The sequence below is a fragment of the Mytilus californianus genome, unplaced genomic scaffold (genome assembly GCF_021869535.1).
Source record: "Mytilus californianus isolate M0D057914Y unplaced genomic scaffold, xbMytCali1.0.p SCAF_7, whole genome shotgun sequence".
Lineage (NCBI taxonomy): Eukaryota > Metazoa > Mollusca > Bivalvia > Mytilida > Mytilidae > Mytilus > Mytilus californianus.
Genome location: NW_026262723.1, coordinates 83,303,255 through 83,323,419, shown reverse-complemented (window position 1 = coordinate 83,323,419; position 20,165 = coordinate 83,303,255). Strand labels below are relative to the sequence as shown.

Sequence of the window (20,165 nt, the reverse complement as noted above, 5' to 3'; positions counted from 1 at the left end):
GCTAACTATACAGTATTGGTTTTGCTCATTGAAGGCCATACTATAATCTATAGTTGCTTTCGTCTATGTCATTTGGAGAGTGGATAGATGTCTCATTGGCAATCACACCTCATATTCTTATTTTTTTTACTTAATACAGTTGACTAATTGCTGATAGTACCTGAAAAACGGACCAAACCATGAAACTTAACATTGACCTATGATCCATGAAAATGATGTCAAGGTCAGATCATACCTGCGAGACAGACATGTACACCTTACAATTTTACGATACACCAAATATAGTTCACCTATAGCATTCAGGTCTTCCTTTTGCAATGTAAAGCTTAATACAAATAGTTTAAGACGCCTCCTGATAAGCATCCTGATGTCTTGCATTCTGCGACTGACCTTCCTCACATAGTCCCTTATACCTTGACATATAAGGACACATTTATTTATTCGTCAATATACAAAGGGAGAAAGAGATGAATTGAACCTTATTTGGAACTTACTTGTAAACAGCTTTGACATATTCTGAATCATCATCATTCTGTGCATTAATTGTTCTTCCCATGGCTGTCTCTATAACAATAGAATGAAACAAAAGAATGTAACATTTAAGGATACTATAAGACAAAAAAATACATAATGTGCACTAAAGCATTTCTGGTTTCTGTTTGTAGGAATCAACTCGAATGTTATATTATCCTCATTATAAAAATTAAGTTAATAATGAGCACGACTTCAAAAAGTCTGCCAAATTTCATTTGGATGAGAAATGGCAATCATAAAGAATGAGTATGACATCATTCTAATACATAAATATATATACTTATTGTGTTAAAGTATGTATGGGCCATGTATGGTATCTAAGCCATGATAAAATGAAAACATCTTACAAAGAACCTTTTGTATACTTTTACAGTATAGTATTGTTCAAAATTGATTTGCAATGAGATGGTGAAAATGAGTTATCCCATCAAGCTTTATGTCAATTTGATAAAATTTTAAATATTTCTTAGAATTGGGTCTCAAAAGATATTTTGTCTAAATTATCAAAAAGATTGTCCATTTCTTCATTTCAGAGGAGAAAATTGCCATAATTTTTTTCTGTACTATTTTGATTTAAAACTTTTAGCTCTTTGATCTTGATAAAAAGTAGTCAAAGCTTTTAAATTCATTGACAGTAATGCCCCTGCCCTCAGTTTTATCATAAAAAGTCGGCTGTAATTCTGCCAAAAATTGTCAAACGGAACAAAACACAAACTCTATCTATAGATACCCATTACACACTATTTTACAAAAAGCAGCTGAAAATCTACAAGTTTAACAATAATAAAATCTAGAAGATTTCAATTTTCATGAAATTTTTTAAGTCGGCTAGTCCAAGGAGCGAAAAAAAACCCAGACAAAAATGAAGGAATGAGGGACATGGCCAGTTATAACTATAAACCTTGGCCACTTTGTTGTTGGGGCACAGTAAACAGTATCTAAATCTTTAAACAGACTAAAAGTAAAAAAGATTCATTACCAACCGAAAAGAGCAGTGATTTTATAATGATGGACATCATGTTAATAGAACAGTTACATTATTTTATTCAATAAGTGTTTTCTCAGGATAATAAAAAGGCTATTTAATGCAAAAACAACGGAGTGATTAAACCTACCACATATAATATCTAGGGCGCACAAAGTTATATCATTGAAGATATTAAAAGTTCCATTCTTCCATTTTCCTTCCAGTTTATTCATCATTACATCAATTTGATCATTAAATACACCCATAAAATCATTAAGAATCTTAAAGTGGAAAGTTGGTGTCAGCATTCTTCTTCTTGTCTTCCATTTTGTACCAGTACTGAAATATGTAAGAAAGCAAATTCATATTGGTCCACAACACTAAAACTAGAGGCTCTAAAGAGCCTGTGTTGCTCACCTGCATCTTCAACAATGGCCACTGTTCAGTAAAAATCATCATGAAAGGGTAATAATTCCAATAACAAGTAGATGGGAGATTTCAGCCATGATGGCTTATTTGTAGATCTTGTCTTGCTGATCATTTTTTCTATTAAAATTTCTATCTTGCTGACCAATTTTGCTATTTAAAGATCTTTCTATCTATTTTTATTTTCAAGATAATAGACAAAAATGAAAATAAACTGTTATCACAGAGATATGTCTCGCCTTTTTGTAATTTTGATAATGCAAATGTTGAAATTAAAATAGCAATACTTTTAACAAGTAAGTTATGCAAATATTCAAAGTCCATGAACCATGACTGAAGGTACATGGCTGAACAATCTCCATGGAAATGAGATGTGCCAGTGTTAATACAACTGCATACCAAATACCATTGACTTATCATAAGTCGTTCCCTTTAAACAAACCTAAACACAAACATTAACTTGTAAACTATGTAAAAGTTTCAGAGTCAATGAACCATGATGAGGTGTGGGGCTTTATAATCTCCATGGAAATAAGACTTGCAAATGCCAATAAATTTGCATACCAAATATCATTGACTTAACATTAGCAGTTCATCTTAAACTGATCTAATCACAAACTAATAAATATAAACTAAGCGAAATTTTCAAAGTCAATAGACCATGACTAAGGGGGCGAAGCCAAACAATCTCAATGGAAATAAGATGTGCTAATGCTTATACAACTGTATACAAAATATCATTGACCTACCACTTGTGGTTCACCATAAACTAGACCTTATCACAAACTAATATATTGTTGACGCCGCCGCCGATGCCGGAAACAGCATACCTATGTCTCGCTTTTTGACTCCCTCAAGGCGAGACAAAAATTGAGAAAAATCTTCATTAAAGGGCAATAACATCTATAAATAAAGTCGACTGACAAATTCGGCCATGTTGACTTAATTGTAGATCTTGTCTTGTTGATCATTTTGACTTGTAAAGTTTCAATTTATCTATGATAGTTTTTAAGATATTTGGAAAAAATGCAAACGATTGGTAAAAATCGTCATTAAAGAGCAATACCTCCTGCATTTCATCCCTGTGTTCTATTTTTAGCCATGTTGGCCCTGTTGGTGTGCAGGCAGGGTCATCAGACACATTTATTAAACTAGATGCCCCAATTAATATTGTTGCAAAGTTTGGTTAAATTTGGCCAGGCAGTTTGAGAGGAGATGATTTTTGTTAATGTTAACGACAGACAGCAGACGCCAAGTGATGAGAAAAACTCACTGGGCCATTTGGGCCAGATGAGCTAAAAAAGCATTAAAAGACAGGAGGAAAAATCAACTACTTGTTTATGTTAAACTAGTCATTATTTGTCTGCAAAACATAAGATGCCCAGCCTTTTGAAAAAAACTAGAGGCTCTCAAGAGCCTGTGTTGCTCACCTGTATTACTGATGCTTTGGAAATCATGTAAAACAAGGTTAAAATCATAATTAATAGTATTAGATATTAGATATTATAATAATATCTAAGATAATAACAAAAAACTGCAAAATTTTTGTAAAATTACTAACTCAGGGGCAGCAACCCAACAACGGGCTGTCGGATTCGTCTGAAAATTTCAGGGCAGATAAATCTAAATCTGATGAACATTTTTGCCACCTGTCAGATTTGCTCTAAATGCTTTAGTTTCAAAGATATAAACCAAAAACTGCATTTTACCCCTATGTTCTATTTTTAACCAAGTCGGGCATGATGGTTGGAAGGCGGGGTCATCGGACAAACTTTTTAAACTAGATACCCTAATAATGATTATGGCCAAGTATGGTTAAATTTGTCTCAGTAGTTTCAGAGAAGAAGATTTTTGTAAAAGATTACAAAAATTTACAAAAAATTGTTTAAAATTGACTATTAAGGGCAATAACTCCTAAAGAGGTCGACTGACAATTTTGGTCATGACAACTTATTTGTAGATCTTACTTTGCTGAACATTATTGCTGTTTACAGTTTATCTCTATCTATAATATTGTTAATAACCAAAAACTGCAAAATTTCCTTAAAAATCACCAATTCAGGGGCAGCAACCCAACAACAGGTTGTCAGATTTGTCTGAAAATTTCAGGGCAGATAGATCTTGACCTGATAATCAGTTTTACTTATGTCAGATTTACTCTAAATGCTTTGGTTTCAGAGATATAAGCCAAAATCTACATTTTACCCCTATGTTCTATTTTTAGCCATGGTGGCCATCTTGGTAAATTGGCGGGGTCATCGCACACATTTTTTAAACTAGATACCCTAATGATGATTGTGGCCAAGTTTGGTTAAATTTGGCCAAGTGGATTCGGAGGAGAAGATTTTTGTAAAAAGCTAACGACGACGACGGACGACAGACACCAAGTGATGAGAAAAGCTCACTTGGCCCTTCGGGCCAGGTGATCTAAAAATAGAGGCTTCAAAGAGCCTGTGTTGCTTACCTGGATCTATTTGGCCAACATTAAATACTTGAAAATACTATTCATGACTAATGTCTCTTTTACGTTGATCTTGTATTACTGATAATTTTCGCTGTTCACAGTTTCTCTTTTATCTTCTATAGTTTTTGTCCAACACATAAAAAGGGTAAAACAATCGTCATTTAAGGACAAAGGAGTCAACTGACATTTAAATAGTATTGACCAATTTGTAGATATTGTCTTGCTTATAATTTTTGATGTTTACAATTTTTTATATCTTTTGTAACTTTTGCATTATAAGCAAAAATTGGGTAAAAATCATCAGAAAGAGTTGATTGTAAATTTCGGCAATTTTAAAAAAATTGTTGATCTGGTCCTGTAGATCATTTTTTCTGTTTACAGTTTTTCTTTATTATATATTCCGCCAAAAATGCCAAAATTGGCAAAAATCATCATTCAGAGTAAATAACTCCCGCAAGGAGGTGACCTGAGATTGCCATTTGACAAATTTGTGGATCTTGCCCTGTTGATCATTTAAGTTATTGAAGTTTTTCCTTAACGATTATAACTAAAATTTTGTAAACAAAAAAAAATCATCATTAAGGGGCACTTACTCCTATAAGGAGTCAACCCACTATTTCAGTCCTGTGTATTTATTTGTAATTCTCATTTTTGCAATTTGAAGTTACTAACTATTATAGTTTTCAAGATAATAGGCACAAAATAAAAAAAAATTGTTAAAAATCGGCAATAACTCCTGTACAGAGACATCCGACAGTTTTGGTGTAATGGACAAAAGATCTCAACATACGGAACATTTCGATTTTTATCAAACATTCCTTACCAAAAAAAGAAAAGGAATTAATTCATATAACTTAACTTGTTAACAAATCTGCATTTTCACAAAGGGTAAAAGAATGTCAACAGACCACATCCTAATTTCCTATATCCTATAACTTACTTTGTTCACAAACATGTTCCTAATCACCTTTAAAGGTATATATTACCCATTTCATTTCCCTTACCTTGTTAATAAGCCTGTTTCTAACCAAGGATGAAGGAATCTGTATTCCTGTGCCTTGTCTATATAACTTACCTTTTTAATAAGCCTGTTCCTAACCAAGGATGAAGGAATCTGTATTCTTGTGCCTGTCTATATAACTTACCTGGTTAATAAGCCTGTTCCTAACCAAGAATGAAGGAATCTGTATTCTTGTGCCTGTCTATATAGCTTACCTGGTTAATAAGCCTGTTCCTAACCAAGGATGAAGGAATCTGTATTCATGTGCCTGTCTATATAACTTACCTGGTTAATAAGCCTGTTCCTAACCAAGGATGAAGGAATCTGTATTCCTGTGCCTTGTCTATATAACTTACCTTGTTAATAAGCCTGTTCCTAACCAAGGATGAAGGAATCTGTATTCTTGTGCCTGTCTATATAGCTTACCTGGTTAATAAGCCTGTTCCTAACCAAGGATGAAGGAATCTGTATTCCTGTGCCTTGTCTATATAACTTACCTTGTTAATAAGCCTGTTCCTAACCAAGGATGAAGGAATCTGTATTCTTGTGCCTGTCTATATAGCTTACCTGGTTAATAAGCCTGTTCCTAACCAAGGATGAAGGAATCTGTATTCCTGTGCCTTGTCTATATAACTTACCTTGTTAATAAGCCTGTTCCTAACCAAGGATGAAGGAATCTGTATTCATGTGCCTTGTCTATATAACTTACCTGGTTAATAAGCCTGTTCCTAACCAAGGATGAAGAAATCTGTATTCTTGTGCCTTGTCTATATGTTTACTACTGTTCAATAATATCTAAAATTTAAGTTATACTATTCTACAGATAAGATAGAGCCTTTTATCATTTTTTTCTTTCACAATCTAACATTGTAGTCCATGTTAGCACAGGTAAACCAGTGATGACATATGATAAATATACAGGTGCCACAAGTGAAGCAGGAAATACTTACCCTTCTAAAGCACCTGAGTTCACCCATGTTTTTTTCATTTTGCCTAATCTTTAAATTTCTGCATAGATTTTTGTTGTTGTCATGTCGTAGTTTTTCTTTTTTGGTCATTGTGATGTCTGTTTTAATCAGATTTTTTTATTGCCCCCCTATGTATTTTCTCTCTCTATTCTAATTTTATTATTTGTATGCAACAACACATATTTCTGTAATAACCTTCATCAGGTGTATTTTTGACATAAATTTTGTTCATCCAATAAAACACAAAAGGGTTTAAAAAGATCAGCCAAATCTGTCTAGGATAAACTTTGACTGAGGGAATTGCAACGTTTATTAGTTAAGGCACAATAAAATAATTTTTATAACTGGGAATTTAAATAATGTCAATATTGCAGCAATGGCTACTAGGTATCTTGAACTGAATCGCCAATGTTTTAGAACAAGATACATAGATGTATATTGTAGCAAAGTCTGTGCTTGCTATAGCAAACTCCTTAACTAACTTGGCTTTAAAACATAGATGGGACATAGTGTCATTAGGTGTTAAGACTCTGAAAGTTTCACTTGCATCCATGCAATATTCCAAGAGAAGTTTCAAATGCATAAACAATCACTACACAACCAAATTCCTTTTACAGGAGTAATGAGAACTGATGAAAATTTTGTGTTGCCGACATTTTGAGTATTTCTTTTTTTGTTTTGTTTCAAGAGGGGTTTCATAGAAACACAAGATCAATCTAAGTACATATATGTTATAGGTGCAATACAGAACATACATTGTACATGACACTGTGTTTACAGTACCTCACAAAGTTCAGGCTTGTAAAATAAGACCAAAGGTGAGCCCTCATACAACCAAAGTCTGAATATTCCTTTTTGTCTGTAGTCTTCACAAAATGTCTGCAACTGTTGATAAAATTCTGAAAGAAATACACACTATTATTTGGGAATCTTATTACAAATGTACCTCACAGTATTCTGCATTATAAATTCCTATCCATGGAATTCCTTCAAATAACCAAAGTCTGACAATTCCAGATTCTCTATAATCCTCACACCATTGTTGTAATTGATGATAAAACTCTGGAAGATAAGTTTAAAAAAAATAAGCAGGTGCCCTAAGATCACATGATACACCCTTATTGTGCACATTGAAATTGTTGCAAGAACAAAATGGGATATTTAAAAGGCATTTAATTGGAGGCAAATACAATGGCTCTGTAAAAAAACATGCATGAGGATACCCTTAGACTTATAAATATTGTGGCAATTATGTCTGACAGTTTTGATGTTAACAAACATTAGGTAGATCTCATCATTCTGAACATGTTTGCCCCTATCAGATTTTCTCTTTCTTTAACAGTTTTCAATAAAATAGCCAAACATTGCGTTTTACCCCTATGGTCTATTTTTAGCCATGTCAGCCATGTTGGTCAGCAGGCTGAGTCATCGGACACTATTTAAAACTAGATACCCTAATGATGATTGTGGCCAAATTTGGTTGCAAATCAGCACAATAGTTTCAGAGGAGAATAATTTTGTAAAAGTTAATGACGAAGCTGATGATGGACTAAGGACACCAAGTGATGAGAAAAGCTAATCAAAGCACGAAAGCGCTGTAAAGGCAGTTAATTACAGGTTGTGTGTATTTTAAATCCAGTTATATCATTATCTTGCATAGTACAGTGTACTTATCAGAGGTGGCTTTCAGTATTTAAGATTTAGAGTTCTCTAATGATATTGAATAAGTTTTATGAATGTCATATTCTGAGCACTATATGAAGGCGATTGTTCTCACTTGTTTATGAACTAGTGCATTATGTCCAGTTTGTACCTTTTTTATCTATGTTTATAGTCAAATTAGTCATCAAAGGTACCAGGATTATAATTTAATACACCAGACGTGTGTTTCGTCTACATAAGACTCATCAGTGACGTTCAGATCAAAATAGTAACAAAGCCAAACAAGTACAAAGTTGAAGAGCATTGAGGACCCAAAATTCCAAAAAGTTGTGCCAAATACGGCTAAGGAAATCTATTCCTTGGATAAGAAAATCCTTAGTTTTTTCATTGGCAATCATAACACATTTCCTTATTTATATAATGATCTATATTCAACGACCTCAGGTACAAAAAAAATGTATGTAACTAAACTATGATGGGAAACCTTTGACTTCTTTCTTTATATAAACTTTTGATTTGGTACCATAGAACTATGTAGAGTAAATGTACATTGCAACATGTCAACTCTTTCAACTCCAAGCAAAATTATATTTCCAAGCATAAAGTAATTTATGAATGAAATAAAATGCTCCGCTGGGGCGCAGCTTGATACGACCGCAGAGGTCGAACCCTGAACAGTTGGGGCAAGTATGAACACAACATTCAAGCTTGATTCAGCACTGAATTTGGATTGTAATTAAATATTTGACACAGCATAGGTTTCTGACACAGAATGAAAGTGGTCTAAGATACTTAAAAAAATTTAATTTACCTATTCAAACCATATCATTATTATTTGCTTTTATATATAAATCAGAAATAACCAATTTAAAATGGAAAATTTTAAAGAAAAAAAAGGAAAAAGAATCCCCCCCTAATTTTTTGAACCCCCTTATGATTCATCACCCCAAAACTCAATCCCAGCCTTCCCTTTGTGGTATGGTACCTTGCAGTACAATTTCAGAGAGATCCATACACTTGAACACATGTTACATGTATTGTCTGGAAACTAGAAAAATGCTTGTTTTTTGGCCCCTTTTTGATCCCAAATTCCTAAACGTTTAGGGCAATTACCCCCAAACTCAAACCCAGCTTTCCCTTTGTGATATGGAACCTTGTAGTACAATTTCATAAAGATCCATACACTTACACACAAGTTATTGCCATGAAACTAGAAAAATGCTTGTTTTTTGCCCCTTTTTGGCCCCTAATTCCTAAAATTTGGAGGCAATTACCCCAAAAATCAATCCCAGCATTCCCTTTGTGATATGGAACCATGTGATACAATGTTAGAGAGATCCATAGACTTACACACAAGTTATTGTCATGAAACTAGAAAAATGCTTGTTTTTTGCCCTTTTTTGGCCCCTAATTCCTAAAATTTGGAGGCAATTACCCCCAAAATCAATCCCAGCATTCCCTTTGTGGTATGGTACCTTGCAGTACAATTTCAGAGAGATCCATACACTTGAACACAAGTTATTGTCTGGAAACTAGGAAAATGCTTATTTTTGGCCCCTTGTTCCTAAACTTTTTGGGCAATTACCCCCAAACTCAATTCCAGCTTTCCCTTTGTGATATGGAACCTTGTAGTACAATTTCATAAAGATCCATACACTTACACACAAGTTATTGCCATGAAACTAGAAAAATGCTTGTTTTTTTGCCCCTTTTTGGCCCCTAATTCCTAAAATTTGGAGGCAATTACCCCCAAATTCAATCCCAGCATTCCCTTTGTTATATGGTCCGGGTACACAGTTATCGTCCTTTGATTTTCGTTGTCCACGAATATAGTCCCTAGTGTGGACAGTGTGTTACTTGTCGATTTTTTTTATACCCCTTCCAAATTTATTTCTCCATGTTTTATGACTCAAATAGTAAGTAGGGGGGTGAAATGACACTGTAAAAAAATTTGGGTCATGAATTTTAAAGTAAAGTAGTGATTTGGTCCAGCTGAAAAATGTTAAAAATTAGCACTTCGGAAGCTGTCAAAAGATTTGAAGACCCCCTTAACATGAAATTGTCCATATTTTGAGTTAGAGCCGATGAAGTTTTCTATAATTTTGATATAATTTGTCCCAAAAGTAGTACAACACACTGTAAAAATATTATTGAGAAAGCGCAGGTGGGATTTTTTTAATTTTCATTTATTGTCTAAAAGAAATGCACTACGAAATAACTGTGTACTCGGACCTAAGAGGTGAAATCAGGAAATATAGAATCTGTACTTTGGCAACTTCCCTGAATGATTTGATGGTGTCAATTTATCAAATAGCATAAAACTAAAGGATTTAAACTTTTATTTGATAGAATTTCTGCAAAAATGACCAATTTTGGCATTTTATGGTCAAAATAAGCATTTCATAGCTTTTTCAATTTTGATGCATAAGTGGCATTCTGACTTTCTATCTGACAGGTTTTTATGTGTCAATATTTGTGTTTCTATGCTTCAATCCAGTTGTATTACTCATTTGTGAACTCTGAATCTACAGAAAAGAAGATTATCTCGGACAATATGTGCAAAATGTATATATGATCCTCGTCTAACGCCCTGTTTGGATCAAGTTAAATGTGAGGAGCTTGGAACATAAAAGTTGAAGTCCATTATAAAGACCTCACTAAATTTGTATAAAAAGCACTTAACAATGTCTTTTGTACCTGTTTTATGTCACATAATATCTTTCTTTTCTTCTGTAGGATAGCAAGTGGTTCAAATATAAGCCTGTTGAGACTAAAATTGCATGCATGTTTTTCACTAAAAAGTGAAAAATCTTTGTATCAGACCATACTGTCTGCAAAAAAAGTTGAATGCAAGAGTCTTTTTGTGCTCAGATTTATTGTATCATGTCACCTGAGTATAGAAATGATAGAAAAGACACAAAATTTTATTTCCTATAGCTTCAATATGCATTTTTAAATGTAAATATGTGATACGGCTTAAATTGACCCTAAATTATTTTCAGTCTTACTTGGCCTAAGACCCTTTTAAACTAATGTGATATGTTATTTGTAAGTTTTCTTTCCATTTAAAGTACATTAAATACATATGTAAGGATTATTTATAACCAAAAAGCTTTACAAATTTAAAATTGCTGGAAAATATCACATCTTCATGTAAGGCCCCCCTTCATTGGAAAACCTCCATTTTTAGCCACAGGCTCATATAAATTTGACTTTTTAATAATTATGATAAGTCTGATAAATCAAATGAGTACTCTATTGCTTTCAATACATAATATATTATATATTAAGGCATTTCAAAAGTATTTTTTTGCAATATTTTAATTTTTTAAGCCCCAAATGTTGATAGTTGAAAATTTTCAATTTTAACGTCTAAATTTAACACGCAAAGTTGAATATAGAATTAGTCATATTGTTTATAATATAAATCCTATTGCCATGAAACTTTGTAAGCAGTCTTATAATTTATTAAGCTTTGGTCATACCAAGTTTCATTAAGATTGGTCAACTTTTTCTACCCTATTAGGTCCGGGTAGGCAATTACCCCCAAATATCAATCCCAGCATTCCCTTTGTGATATGGAACCTTGTGGTACAATGTCAGAGAGATCCATACACTTACACACAAGTTATGTCTGGAAGTTACAAAAATGCTTATTTTTGGCCCCTAATTCCTTAACTGTTGGTACCATAACCCCCAAAATCAATCCCCACTTTCCTTTTGTGGTATTGAACCTTATTTTAAAATTTCATTGAGATCCATTCACTTAAACTAAAGTTAGAGTGCGAAAACTAATGTGTCTTTGGACGACGACGCCGGACGACGATGACGCCAACGTCATACCAATATACGACCACAAAAATTTTTTTGCGGTCGTATAAAAAGGAGTTCTTAATTAAGAAATAAACTGATTCGCTGAGCGCAGCTGGATACACCCGCAGAGGTACTACCCTGAACAGCTGGGGCAAAAATGGACACAATATTCAAGCTCGATACAGGTCTGAATTTGGATTGTAATTAAATATTTGACATATTATAGTTTCTGAATAAATGTAGTCAATAAACTTGAAATCGGTTATATGAATTGAATTTATATTCAATTAAAGATTTCTTGCTGTTGTGCAATACACTGTGCTGTTGTGCAATACTTAATAAATCTGTTGCCAGACTATAAACAAATAAAGTTCAATTTCTTCTCAATGTCATATTTGAAATTTATGAAAAATCAATAGGGAGATTACATCAATAGCTATAAATAATTCACCAAAGTTTCATGTGAACTGCTTAAAGCATTTTTGAGTTGTTGTCCAAAAACTGGAAAATCCCCCCTTTTTTAATGAATAAAACCCCATAACTCAGAAATGTAAAATCTAAAATTTATAAAATTCTAAAGGGAGCTTACGGATTGATAATTTAGTCTTAGATGCAAGATTTTTTTATCAGTTGTTAGTGGCTTTGAACTAGCTGTTAGTAACTGCGAGTACTCTCAGATTTGTACTTAGTGTCTTTTTGTTGTTTGAATGTACAACTACCCGACCACGTCCACTTGTATTTGTATTTATCCATCTGATGAGTTTAGCCTCTTTCAACTGATTTTTATAGTTCTTTCTTATATTGTACTGTTACACCACTGTCCCAGGTTAGGGGGAGGGTTGGGATCCCGCTAACATGTTTAAGCCCGCCACATTCTGTATGTACATGTATGTGCCTGTCCCAAGTCAGGAGCCTATAAAAGTGTAATTCAGTGGTTGTCGTTTGTTTATGTGTTGCATATTTGTTATATTTGTTCATTTTTTTACATAAAATAGGCCGTTAGTTTTCTTGTTTGAATTGTTTTACATTGTCATTTCTGGGCCTTTTATAGCTGACTGTGCAGTATGGGCTTTGCTCATTGTTGAAGGCCGTACTGTGACCTATAGCTGTTAATTTCTGTGTCATTTGGTCTCTTGTGCATGTGTGGAGAGTTGTCTCATTGGCAATCATACCACATCTTCTTTTTTATATTTACATCAACAGATATAAAAAATTCACCAAAGTCAAGGTGAGACAACAAAACTTAGTTGTAAGATCTCTGAAATTTTTTACAGGGTACGAGTTTTTCTCATTGTTGGAGATTGTACAGTGACAGTAACACCTGTAACTGCTTAAACCCATTTCTTATGCACTTTAGTTTGATAAACTCACTGAATATCATACCACATCTCCTTATTTTTATATGCATTACAATTTACATGTGCATGTAATTGTAAATATATATATATCAGAACAAAATTCATTGCGTCACTTTTATTTATGCATCCTTTGGCACAATACAAGTTCTAAAATTACACAACATAAAACAACTAAATGTTATTTCAGATGAAAGTTTTGTTTCAGTTCCATTCATAGGATTTATTAGAATTTTGTATGTTTTGCCAAGTCCAATTATTCGCTCTATGTGACATAGAGACATAGTTGACTAAACCACCAGGTGTCCAACATTCAAGAATTTTCAGTGTTTCTGTTTTTATTTGATGAAAAGGTTGCCTGAGCTCTAGGAGCTTTAGGTTTTATCACGGGATATTCTGTGCTGTCAATAATAATCCAAGTCGTAGGAAACTTTAATTTGAAGTTGGATGGTGAAAAATACCTGACTAAACCACTAGATGGCCAAGTGTTAGCCTCACACCACTGTTTAGACATAAAAACAATCCATGTATACACAATATTCTTAACACTAGATTCAATCTAGAATCTAGACAGTTCAAAGTTGGTTGTATGATGCCTCAATTTCATCAAAGTCATAAAAAAACTGATTTTCAACTGACACCCTATCAATTTGAAAATATATGTATCTCAAACAATGTGCTGCTGGACCAAGTGTGGTCAAAACCAATAAAAATTTAGTATACAACTCTAAACCGGTATAAAAATGCATGGCTGTGTCAAGTGTCTTCATTTCAAAATTCTCTGCGGAAAACATAGGCATTGATGGTGTTTGCGTAATTCCATCTGTGAAGCTCAACATTAGCTCGGCAGTTGGTGGTGGACAGTCATAAATCCTTTCTGCAGTATGAATGACTTCTTCAGGAAAACCAACTTTAAAATCAAAACTTTCCTCTAGATTTCTACTACAATATTCATCAAGTTTAGTTCTTTTGTTTTCACAGGAAACTGCCCTGATTTTTCTTTTTGCGGACGATTCAGTCTCTTGCTTGGTCCAGGAAAATAGGCTGGGAATTGCAGTAGACTTAAGTCTCTGTATGGTGGGTTTGCGCCCTGAAAAAGGTTATAAAACATTAGTTTTTTTATAATATATGAACTTCCATTAGCAATGTATACTTTGTACTACCTGGCGAAATATTAACTAGATTTATTCATTACAATCTGGATAAAACTATGTTTGCCTGATTCAATGTATGTTATGTAAATCCAAAGGACAAACAATGAGAGACTTATGCAACAAACGTACATTGTTTGTACCTAAATAACTATAATATAGATGAGAGCATGTCATTGTTTTGTTCCTGTTAACATTGTCATTGATATTTTTCAAGAAAGTCTATGAGGCATAGCTTATGCATTTCTGTCATTACTACATTAGCATAATTACTGCTAAAATAATTCTCAGTATGATATACCTCTTGTAAGAAATCATTATAATTGTAGCAATCACCAAAAAATCTCAAACAGATCACATTGAATCGTAATCCAAAAAATTATGACGTCTTGAATTACCCACCCCCTTTTACTCTAAAACGATAATTGCGGTTGTAAACAGACTTTGGTTTATTCGCATGGAGATTACATATATAACTATATATTTCACAAAGAAAATAGAGTTTTACCATGAATAGTTTCCTGCACGTAGTCTTTTTCAGTAAAACGTGCCTTGCAAACAACAGCTGATTGAGATGGACTCCACGATATCATCGTGTTCTCGTCCAATCTGCGTATGGGCCATGGCGTTGATCCAACTTTTCCTTCTTTTTAAGTCATTTGGAAATGCATGTCCTCCTCTTAAATGACATCCAGGTACACAACAACAAGTACTTGGCATCGTTAATTAAAAATATAACTGAAATAGTTGCACAGTGTAGAAACCGGAAGAAGAGGAACAGGATCCGCTACCACGGCGCCACCTATTCAGGAACGATAATTTGCTACTTTATATAACTGCGAAAATAACGTTAGACGGGTTCACGTGCATAAACAGAAATGCGCTTTAAATTGTATAATATAATTCATGTTCAGTCGACCTTTAATTATTATATCAACGACTGAAATGATTTATAAACATCTAGATTGCAGATAACACTCGAAATTAACCCGAGCTCTTTCCACACGGAATTCAAATAATTCTAGTTTGTCAATCGGTTGACTGCTTATAATGCAAAATACTAATATATCAAAAGTTTTTAAAACTAACAAAACACAATGATCGTTTCTCTATTTCCCAATGTAAATGAAATGAAACAAAACACATTTTATATCGCAATAAGAAGAGGAGAGAATTCAACATTTCCGGATCTACTTGGAGTCTAATGACCCCCCACGTAGATAAGTTGGATATCGCGGAAGGAAGGATTAACCCGGCAACTAGAAAGGCATTAAAGCACTGCCTTTAAAAATGTTGTTTTAACACTTTACACAAATATTTCAACTTCAGAGGGTAGGGATAAATTCAAACTTTTCCATGTATGATTTCCCAAGCTACTCTAATAAAATTTAAATAATATAAAACCAAATTACAAGAAATTCTTTTTACCTTCAATAAATAGACATTTCTAAATAGTTATACATTTCCAGAGACAATTAAAACTTGTGAATTAATTTATATATATTGTCTTTAACTGTTTAATTAAGCCACAACTTAAGACACACTTTATAACCATATAAATAAGACACACTTTATAACCATATAAATAAGACACACTTTATAACCATATAAATAAGACACACTTTATAACCATAGAAATAAATACAACATGTATGAAACGACCAGATTACAGATTACAATACGACTAGCATTCAGTTTGAACTCAATCTATGATCAATATTAGAAAATCCAGCAGTTCAGAATCAGCTAAAAAAATCATGGTCTCAAATAGAAATATAGGATATCCTCATCTTATGGGTTTTCGTGCTATTAAGAACGCATTGTGACGTCACAATTTCCATTGAAAAAGCATGCATAGTACGAATTTATATGACGTACAAAACATATGATCTGACCATAAATTTCTAAAACAAAATTGTTTGTAATGAAGAGTGCAATCTCCAGAAAAGGGGATGCTTTATTTATCTAAGTTGCTTGCATTGTCTATTAAAAAAAACAATCAAACAAGGAGTTACTCTTCATATTCAATTTCCCAAAAGTTAGAAAAATGGGAAATACATCATTATTAGATCCACACAACGAACTTTCACCTTGTCCTAGATTTTAACCTTTACTGTACCTTTTCTATCTGTCTTCAACATTAAGGCATTTCCAAAGACAGGGACAGCAGCAGGTCCAGGGAACTTATTCAATTCTTTCCTCAATTTTCCATATTGCATATACCATATGACTGCAAAAACAATTGTGGCTACTCCAACTAACAGTAGAGCTGCAACCATTTTGACCAAGTAAACAAAACTTAGATCACATGGTTAGCTTACAAATATTTACAGATTAGGGGGTTATCTCAAAGTATTGAACTCAATATTACTTCCATCGATGCTCAAAGGTATTAATCATCATTATAAGATCTAGTAGTAAAAACTTTTATATACCAGGAATTAAAGGGTGTGAATCCACCACTTTCTTTTATAATGGAATAAAAGACTGGAATTCGTTACCAGACAGGATTAAAAGTTGCTCTAAAAAATATAATTTTAAAGTACAAGTGAAAAAGTTTTTGATGGATAAATTTAAATCCATCTTTAATAGTGAATTTGTGTTTTATTAATTATACTGGGGCTTTGACCATATATCTGTGATAAATTCTAAATGATTTGTGCTTGTATTTTCTATGTGTCAACCCTTGGTGTAAACTGGAAGTCTCGTTATAAAAGGCCACCCCACTGGAAATAAGTTTTAATAACTTTTGTGGGTCATCCTAAGATATTAGGCTACAGTGAAAATCTAGTCAATTTAAATTTCACTCATTATTAAATCTAGTCTATTCATATTATCAAAACATCATGAAAATTTTCATAATTTTATTTTTTTTTAAATTAAAATTTTTAGTAAACATGTATATCATTTTAGTGTCTATAAACTATGTCTAGTGCTATATCTGTGTCTTTGTAATATTTTGTATGTCAAATTCATGCCTTTTTATCTTGAATAAATATATATATAATAATAACAATAGAGACAGTATCAGAAGTCCATTACTACTAATATGGACTTCTGATAGTATTGATAAAAAATAAATTTATAAATGTTAAATTTTGTACTATCAATATCAATGTATGAGGGTCTGGAGGGGGATCTTCATTTCTGTGTTCTTTAATTTTTTAGGCCATTTATCTCCATTTATTATTTTTTGCCAATTATTCTCTATTAAGTGGTGCAATTTATACAAGTATCACTTCAAACACTTGCCAGCCCCGCCCCACTTTTCAAAATCCTGAATCCTCACCTGAATGTTGAAGCAGTTAGTCTGATTAACTTACTTTATGCAAAAATTATAATTACATGTCAGAAATATTGTTTCTTTTCAAAATATTGATGAATTTTGTATTATATGCCAAAAAAATTGTGTAAATTTGCAGAATTTTATTTAGGTTAAAGGTTCTGGTAGAATAATATTTTAAATATCTTTATATATGAGTTGTCTTTAAAATAAAATGCATAAAAAATACATGTTACTCTAGGAAAAATCTAAAAATGTCCTCTAGTTATTTCCCAAATTGTCGCCATAGTTTTGGGAAAATTACTTTCAGTTCTGTTACAACAATTCTAAATAAAGTACTCCGCTGGGTGCAGCTAGATACGTCTGCAGAGGTCAAACCCGGAACAGTTGGGGCAAGTATGGACCCTACATTCAAGCTTGATACAGCTCTGAATTTGGATTGTAATTAAATATTTGACACAGCATAGGTTTCTGCCACAGAATGAATGTGGTCAAAGAACTGAAAATTTGAAATTGGATATTACCTATTATGGTCCATTATCCAAATTCTAAATACACTATTAGATTCAGCATATCCAATATTAATAAAATGCTCCGCAGGGCGCAGCTTGATACGACCGCAGAGGTTGAACCCTGAACAGTTGGGGCAAGTATGGACACAACATTCAAGCTTGATACAGCTCTGAATTTGGATTGTGATTAAATATTTGACACAGCATAGGTTTCTGACACAGAATGAATGTGGTCTAAGAACTTAAAAATTTTAAATTGGACATTCACATATTATGGTCCAATATCCAAAATCTAAATACATGGTTAGATTCAGCATATCAAAGAACCCCAAGAATTCAATTTTTGATGAAATCAAACAAAGTTTAATTTTGGACCCTTTTGACCTCAATGTGGACAAAGTTGATAACGGGGCCCAAAAATCTAAATACATGGTTAGATTCAGCATATCAAAGAACCCCATATATTCAATTTTTGTTGAAATCAAACAAAGTTTAATTTTGGACCCCGATTTGGACCAACTTGAAAACTGGGCCCATAATCAAAAATCTAAATACATGTTTAGATTCAGCATATCAAAGAACCCCAAGAATTCAATTTTTGTTAAAATCAAACTAAGTTTAATTTTGGACCCTTTGGAACTTAATGTAGACCAATTTGAAAACGGAACCAAAAATTAAGAATCTAAATACACGGTTAGATTCGGCATATCAAAGAACCCCAATAATTCAATTTTTGATGAAATCAAACAAAGTTAAATTTTGGACCCTTTGGACCTCAATGTGGACCAATTTAAAAACGGGGCCCAAAATCCAAAAACTTAATACACGGTTATATTCAGCATATTAAAGAACCCAAAGAATTCAAGAATAAAACCCCATTGAAATTGATCAAGAAATAAGCAATTTATAAGAAGTATCTTCTTTTGCACAATACTGTGCAATTGAATATTTCTTGCTATTGCGCAATACTGTACAATTGACAATTTCTTGCTATTGCGCAATATTGTGCTATTGGATATTTCTTGCTATTGCACAATACTGTGCAATTGAAGATTTCTTGCTATTGCGCAATACTGTGCAATTGAAGATTTCTTGCTATTGTGCAATACTGTGCAATTGAAAATTTCTTGCTATTGCACAATACTTATTATATAAAAATTTACACATCCTGTTTGGTGTGTATCTGCTACAATATCATTATTATTTGCTTTTAAATATAAATCAGAAATAACCAACTTAAAATGGAAAATTTTAAAAGAAAAAAAAAAAGGAAAAAAAGAAAAAAAAATCCCCCCCCCCAAATTTTTTGAACCCCCTTATGATTCATCACCCCCAAACTCAATCCCAGCCTTCCCTTTGTGGTATGGTACCTTGCAGTACAATTTCAGAGAGATCCATACACTTGAACACAAGTTATTGTCTTGAAACTAGAAAAATGCTTATTTTTGGTCCCTTTTTGGCCCCCAATTCCTAAACATTTCAGGCAATTACCCCCGAACTCAATTCCACCTTTCCCTTTGTGATATGAAACCTTGTAGTACAATTTCAGAAATATCCAAACACTTACACACAAGTTATTGTCATGAAACTAGAAAAATGCTTGTTTTTTGCCCCTTTTTTGGCCCCTTATTCCTAAAATTTTGAGGCAATTACCCCCAAAATCAATTACAGCCTTCCCTTTGTGATATGGAACCTTGTGGTACAATGTCAGAGAGATCCATACACTTACACACAAGTTATTGTCTGAAAGTTACAAAATGCTTATTTTTGGCCCCTTTTTGGCCCCTAATTCCTTAACTGTTGGTACCATAACCCCCAAAATCAATCCCAGCCTTCCGTTCATGGTATTGAACCTTATGGTAAAATTTCATGGAGATCCATTCACTTAAACTAAAGTTAGAGTGCGAAAACCAATGTGTCTTCGGACGACGCCGGACGACGCCAGACGACGACGACGACGACGATGACGACGCCAACGTCATACCAATATACGACAAAAATTTTTTTAATTTTTGCGGTCGTATAAAAAT

General features: G+C 33.2%; 2 protein-coding genes and 1 long non-coding RNA gene across 13 annotated transcripts in view; 1 reads left to right on the top strand and 2 right to left on the bottom strand.

The window, feature by feature from the left end:
- The window catches only part of LOC127709804 (cytochrome P450 4V2-like), a 27,656-nt gene extending 11,001 nt beyond the window's left edge, over positions 1-16,655 (bottom strand). The window contains exons 1-5 of one of the 11 annotated variants that reach the window (XM_052215444.1): positions 16,460-16,655; positions 7,143-7,258; positions 6,101-6,186; positions 1,650-1,840; positions 495-564 (exon numbers count right to left, since the gene is read on the bottom strand). In XM_052215444.1, the coding sequence (XP_052071404.1) occupies positions 495-564; positions 1,650-1,840; positions 6,101-6,186; positions 7,143-7,258; positions 16,460-16,619 (623 nt within the window). In that variant the 5' untranslated portion in view covers positions 16,620-16,655. The other 10 variants (XM_052215445.1, XM_052215451.1, XM_052215448.1 and 7 more) reach the window with 10 other exon arrangements.
- On the top strand, positions 7,941-20,165 carry LOC127709806 (uncharacterized). The gene is made up of 3 exons (XR_007985773.1): positions 7,941-8,683; positions 17,995-18,090; positions 18,345-20,165. It is a non-coding gene; the product is annotated as an uncharacterized LOC127709806 (long non-coding RNA).
- LOC127709805 (uncharacterized) lies at positions 13,293-15,627 on the bottom strand. Its single transcript, XM_052215456.1, has 2 exons — positions 14,849-15,627; positions 13,293-14,279 (listed from the first exon to the last, which is right to left on the bottom strand). Exons 1-2 carry the CDS (start codon positions 14,931-14,933, stop codon positions 13,765-13,767), a joined length of 600 nt encoding a protein of 199 aa, XP_052071416.1. The 5' UTR covers positions 14,934-15,627; the 3' UTR covers positions 13,293-13,764.

What these genes read in the sequence shown, in the direction of transcription:
- LOC127709805 (XM_052215456.1), bottom strand. Translation starts at nt 14,933, where the DNA reads ATGATATCGTGGAGTCCATCTCAATCAGCTGTTGTTTGCAAGGCACGT. An exon ending in CGTGCAGGAAACTATTCATG is followed by an intron (nt 14,280 to 14,848) that starts GTAAAACTCTAT and finishes AACCTTTTTCAG; the next exon opens with GGCGCAAACCCACCATACAG.